We start from the raw sequence: 6,000 nt of genomic DNA, 5'->3' as shown, positions 1-6,000 counted from the left end.
TGCGATTTTCGTCTTCATAAATTATTGACTTTTTTTTTTGTAACGGCGGTTTGTCCTCTTTAACGTTTCGATAGGTCTCCTTTCTAATTATGTATTTACCCTGTAGCATTGCCACTAAAGTTGTAATTTCTTTTGATTTGACCCTTTTTTTTTTATGGTGACATTATGACTCATAAAGTTGTAATATCCATCCATTTCTTCTTGACCGCTTATTCCTCACAAGGGTCGCGGGGGGTGCTGGCGCCTATCTCAGCTGGCTCTGGGCAGTAGGCGGGGGACACCCTGGACTAGTTGCCAGCCAATCGCAGGGCAAGTTGCAATATTGTCTCGTAATATTCTGAATTGATTCTTTGGTATTCCAATATTTTTTTTTTTTTTTTTTTTTTTTTTTTTCTATTTACCGTGGCCATAAAATGACTGAAAATAATTCTTAATAATTGTTCTCTCTCTCTCTCTCTCTCTCTCTCTCTCTCTCTCTCTCTCTCTCTCTCTCTCTCTCTCTCTCTCTCTCTCTCTCTCTCTCTCTCTCTCTCTCTCTCTCTCTCTCTCTCTCTCGTGTGTATGTTGGGGGATGGGGTGGTCAGATAATTGCACATGCATGGTGCACATGCATTCTTGCATATTGTATTCCCTTGTCTCCGTTATTTTTGTAAAATGTATTGGACTGTCTGTCTATCTATCTATCTATCTATCTATCTATCTATCTATCTATCTATCTATCTATCTATCTATCTATCTATCTATCTATCTATCTATCTATCTATCTATCTATCTATCTATCTATCTATCTATCTATCTATCTATCTATCTATCTATCTATCTATCTATCTATCTATCTATCTATCTATCTATCTATCTATCTATCTATCTATCTATCTATCTATCCATCCATCCATGCAGTGGGAATGTCACGTTGAGCGTGTAGGCGTCTGCGTGGACGTTCTATTTCTCTAGGCCTTTCTTTAAGGGAGGTGTGTAAATAGAGCAGCGGAACGAGGCGTTCCCCCTCCCCTCCTTCGATCAATCACGAGGAGGGACAGTGGTTTCTTTTGATTTAAAAAAAAAAAAAAAATCGCCAAATTGTCATTGGGCAGATGCAATCATGTGACAAGCCGCAGGCTTCTGATGCCGAGCCATGTCCTCTTGCAAAGCAACAGTTCACGGATTTTAGAGCTCCCCTAACGACTCTATATCCACTTTAGCAGTCTGATTAATTTCACTTGTTTTAAATGACTCATCTCTCAAAAGCGGCTTATCCGAAACCGAGGAGGAGACGAAGAAAAGAGGAGGAGATGAATTACGCGTTTGGCCTTGAAAGTGGTTTTATCAACAGCCAGCCGTCGCTCGCCGAGTGCCTGACATCCCTCCACGACCGCGATGCCTTCCAGAGTGCATCCATCAACACATCGACGCCGGTTCCTCCTCCCCCTCCTCCGGACCTGCCGGCGAGGGGTTGTAGAAGTCCGCAGCACGCCGCAGCCTCATCCGCTGCCGCGCATTACGCGTGGATGAAGGAGAAGAAAAGCAGCAAGACGCAGCGGGCTCCTGCAGGCTCTTCTCCACTGCAAGGCAAGACAACATGATTGATAACTCCCATGTTAATAACTTCCATGTTATCTGCTCGCATGCATGACAGGCATACGTGGGCGCCTTTTTTTTCTTTCTTCGGGATTTGGATTTTAAATCATGTCTTTAAATCCTGATGGCTTGAGCATCTGGCATTAATCTCCGCATGTCATAAATCTGTCGCATCGCCGCCACCATTTTACCTATGAACATTTTTCAGGCCACAATTTCAATTATATCTCCTTTTATTTCAGTTCCACCAGCGTTAATAACCGAGGGCGATTGCGCCGCGGCGTCCTGCAGGAGGTTGAGGACGGCGTACACCAACACGCAACTTTTGGAGCTGGAGAAAGAGTTCCACTTCAACAAGTACCTGTGCAGACCCAGACGACTGGAGATAGCCTCCACGTTGGATTTAAGCGAGAAGCAGGTCAAAGTGTGGTTCCAGAACCGCAGGATGAAGCATAAAAGGCAGACTCACTGCAAGGAGAACCGCGAGAGCGAAAGATGCATATTTTTGGAAGAGCAGGCACAGGCGCTCCCTGCCAAGGGGGAGAGGTATTTCCAGCAAAATACTTTCAATTCACAACACTGTCCTAATAGCCACAACGGCGACGATGATTCGACTTTGCGCACAAGTGAGAAAAATGCCAAACATGCTCCGAACTGCACTCCCACGGCTCCCATCTGTGCGTCAATAGGCCCGGACAATGATCACTCCCCGTGTATGGACGCCTCTTTACGGGAACTTTCCTCATGCGCGTCCTCGTTCTCACCAACCTGGTCCAGTTCGGTCCAAACTCCACTGGCGTTATCACCTGAAACTTTGGAACTTTATTCAGAAGCACTCACAACTATGGACTTGCACAATTTGAGCTATTGAAACGGTTTGATTTTAATTTACATTCTTTTTCGATGAAGTGTTTTTTCTCAAGTGTAATTATTTAAATAAATGGCACAAATAAGGTAAGTTAAGAAAAAATCAAGGACTATACACTGACTGATTCGGTTTACGTTTGTCAAAAAATAATCCTCTTTTTCTGCAAAAAACAAAACAAAAACTTAGATGTTTAATTTGTTTGCAATTGTCTCCCAACATAATAATAAATAAAATAAAATAAACCAGTATCCGAATGTGGATCTTCACATTTGGGGGGAAACAAGACGATTTGCGGTGAAATTCGTCTGCTTGGAGTCAAGGAGGGCAAAAGCTACGACTTTTCTCGACTCTCTAATTAAATTTTATTGCCTATAAAACTCACAGCAGTGAGTGTGCTTGTTTATTGGCTTTTTCCGTGTAATGCCTTCTTTGAATTAAGTATGTTTTGCACCATTGTGCTTTCCCCAAACTTTTTTTTTTTTTTTTTTAAATGATCAACACTTGGGAATTAATTAAAATCTCATGTTTCTTTAATTAAATATGTAAAAGAAGGTGAGTGAAAATATCTGCCTTTGATATTATTAACCTAATTCCACATTCAGATGTATTCTTGAAAAAATGTTTGAACATTTTTATTTTTATTGTTTTTCATAAACTGTTTGAAAAATAGAGCAATGCATCTGAAGGCAGGGTGGGGGTGGGTTGTTGAGGGTAATGATGAAGTTGTTAAGATGACTTTCAAATGGTTTTAATCACACAGACATTTTGGTTTGTTTTAGTGCAGGTCATCTTGAATCAAAATGATAAAATATGATTAATACACATCTAATGGTCATACTGTTTGCAAAAAAACATGGTAAATCAACTTCCATTAAAAATTACATTACATTTTGAGGCCTAACATATTTCAAGCAGATTTTTCTCTCAATATTTCAACGCACTCCAAGTTGAAATTTACTTTATAACTAAACATAAAACAAAGAGAATTACAAACTGCATATTTAACCAAACTACATTACTTTGTCATAAGAGCTAGCTTAGCTTAATGCTACACGTCATAGACAGGCTAATGAAACTAGCATCAATGTTGCTGTACTTATTTAAATAACTTGTATTTGAACACAAGTAGTAGCAACACAGGCAGACAGTTTACAATACTCACAGGTAGGCCTACATATTCTTTATCCTCTACAAAAATAACAGAAATTGCTTTATTGCATTTTTTCATTCTAATCTTTTCATTCTATTTAATTATATTATATTAATTACATTATTTTATAAAATACAATAGAGTGCTATTTCCCTTAAAACATGTTATAAAAATTTCCATTGTTTTTTCCCCCCCCTTTTGTTTATAGTGCTGGAACGGATTATCGAATTTACATTCATTTCAATTGGGAAAGATGATTTGACCATATGGGTGTTTTGAGTAATGAACATGGTAAAACAAAAATAAAAAAAACTTTTACGTCCAAGTACTACTGTATACATATGAAATGTACAGTAATATAATGCTGAAATCTTCAAAAAGTTTGACAAAAAGTTTTTGATAACCAACCATTAAAAAGAAGGCTCATTCTAAAAAGCATTCCATTGGATTTTCCTACACACACCCACACATGGGTGAAAGGTCAAGATGGCTCTTCTTTCCTCTCCAAGCTGGGAGGAACTACTGCCGGGTCAGGAGTGGGTCATGGTTTGAATGCACACAGAGGATTTGATCTACACCTTATGTGGCATTGGAGGATTTTTGTACAGCAAAATATGATTCATTCATTTTGTGTTTAATTAAAAAAAATAGGCTAACCGACAAAGTCAAAGGTTTAGAGCACATGTACATCTATCACATACGAATCCCCTCCAGAAGTACAATGACATAGGTCACATTGAAATGAGTTCAAAGGCTCTGTCTTTTCACATGAACAAGGAATGGGACCTGTCACAAGATAAATGAATGATTGATACTCTTGCAGAAATTCAGCAATAGCTGTTTCAAATATTCGGTAAAAATAATTTTGCGGTGGCATCATATTAAAAGCTATTTCTATTAATTTGCATTTCGATTTTATAGTTAAAGAGGAAGCGAAAACAGAAAAAAAAATTGCCTTTCAGATTTACAATGCTGTAAACTATGTACAGCATTTTATTGATGCTGTGAGGGGTATGTTACTGCTATCAAAAGAGGAAACACCTTTCTGCCTATCAATAATCCCTGTTTGTATTTACAATGTTGACATAAACATCATAAACTAAACAGTTTCCTCCCCCTCTTTTTTTGTGACATGTGCCAGGGATGATATTATCAAGAATCAATGTAAAATATGACAACGCTATTGTGCTGTGACTTTAATAGTGCGTCAAGCCCCATTAAAGCATCAAGTAGGCAGTAGCTGTCTCGTATTTCGTCTGCATGGACTGAAAGGCCGCTGCGCCCATAAACGTCACTGCGCGTGCGTGAGTGTGTGCGCGTGCCTGCTAATAAATAATGCACGGTTCACTTCCGCCTTGTGCACGCTTGAGCCACTTGCCGCTACTTCCGCATCACGTGACATTTGTCTCCCACTGGACTCTCACCGTTCACAACACAACAATGCGAGCCGTTCCCGAGGAACTAACCACGCTCATTTCAGGTAAAACATTCTTTTAAAACACTGCTAGACAATCGTTTTTTGTTGTTGATATAATTTTGTAACTTGAAATGTGGCTTAAACACACTTCCCCACTGTCTCATGCTTCTAAAAAGAGGAAGAAGAGACTTTAAAATGGATGACTTTCTTTTTCTGTCCGGTTGCACACCTGTTTTCATTTGTTGTAAGTCAAATATTATGCGCCCAAACCCCCCAACCCGAATATTTAGACCTTGAGACCTTCCTCTGTGATGGCCTCAGAGGGGAAAATCTCAGCAAGAAGGCAAAAGATAAGAGAGAAGCATTCATTAAACGGATTAAAGAGATCAAATTAGGGTATGTATCCTGTCTGTCTGTCTGTCTGTCTTTCCATTTATATTAATAGTACGTCTACTTTCTTCGCAACAGCTTTCCACATGATTTCAAGGAAAAAGGTATGTTATTTTTTTGTTTTTAAAGTAATCTACATCAGGATGGACAATTTAAAGGATGGAGGGGACCGCAATATTTTATCAGCGCTGCTGGGTGAAAAATATCTTATTACAAAAAAAAAAAAAAAAAAATGAATCAAGGGGCCACTCAGAGTGGGAGACCAATTGCCCATCCCTGAGCTACATTGTGCTACGCAGAAAATTTTCATTCCGTCCCACAATGTAGTGACACGTGTCCAATAATATGCTTTTTGTTGTTGTTGTGAAGTCATACAAAAACATTTGAACTCAAATGAAGAGAATTTAATTTTCCGCTACTGTACGCCACATGTGCCAAACTCAAGGCCAGTAAGCCAGTCGTCCACGTCATTATATTTGGTCTGTGACGTGACAGCTTGCCACAATTTTTCCTCGACCTGTTCAAATCGGCAATAGACCTATTCACCATTAGTTACACATACGTCCGGGTGGCAGAAGCTTTAGCACACTCCAGTGG

General features: G+C 39.3%; 2 protein-coding genes across 3 annotated transcripts in view; both read left to right on the top strand.

Moving 5' to 3' along the window:
* Positions 1-1,292: 1,292 nt before the first annotated feature.
* On the top strand, positions 1,293-2,566 carry hoxa2b (homeobox A2b). The gene is made up of 2 exons (XM_077527276.1): positions 1,293-1,569; positions 1,821-2,566. The coding sequence occupies exons 1-2, from the start codon at positions 1,293-1,295 to the stop codon at positions 2,447-2,449; spliced, it is 906 nt and encodes a 301-aa protein (XP_077383402.1). The 3' UTR covers positions 2,450-2,566.
* A 2,357-nt stretch (positions 2,567-4,923) lies between these two features.
* The window catches only part of skap2 (src kinase associated phosphoprotein 2), a 31,069-nt gene continuing 29,992 nt past the window's right edge, over positions 4,924-6,000 (top strand). For both annotated transcript variants that reach the window (XM_077526882.1, XM_077526883.1), the window contains exons 1-3: positions 4,924-5,076; positions 5,304-5,409; positions 5,482-5,507. In XM_077526882.1, the coding sequence (XP_077383008.1) occupies positions 4,932-5,076; positions 5,304-5,409; positions 5,482-5,507 (277 nt within the window). In that variant the 5' untranslated portion in view covers positions 4,924-4,931. The remainder of the gene's footprint in view (positions 5,077-5,303; positions 5,410-5,481; positions 5,508-6,000) is intronic.

Source organism: Festucalex cinctus, chromosome 7, assembly GCF_051991245.1.
Source record: "Festucalex cinctus isolate MCC-2025b chromosome 7, RoL_Fcin_1.0, whole genome shotgun sequence".
Taxonomy (NCBI): Eukaryota; Metazoa; Chordata; class Actinopteri; order Syngnathiformes; family Syngnathidae; genus Festucalex; species Festucalex cinctus.
The sequence above is the reverse complement of the archived record's forward strand: the minus strand, read 5'-3'. Positions and strand labels throughout refer to the sequence as shown.

What these genes read in the sequence shown, in the direction of transcription:
- hoxa2b (XM_077527276.1), top strand. Translation starts at nt 1,293, where the DNA reads ATGAATTACGCGTTTGGCCTTGAAAGTGGTTTTATCAACAGCCAGCCG. An exon ending in AGGCTCTTCTCCACTGCAAG is followed by an intron (nt 1,570 to 1,820) that starts GCAAGACAACAT and finishes CTTTTATTTCAG; the next exon opens with TTCCACCAGCGTTAATAACC.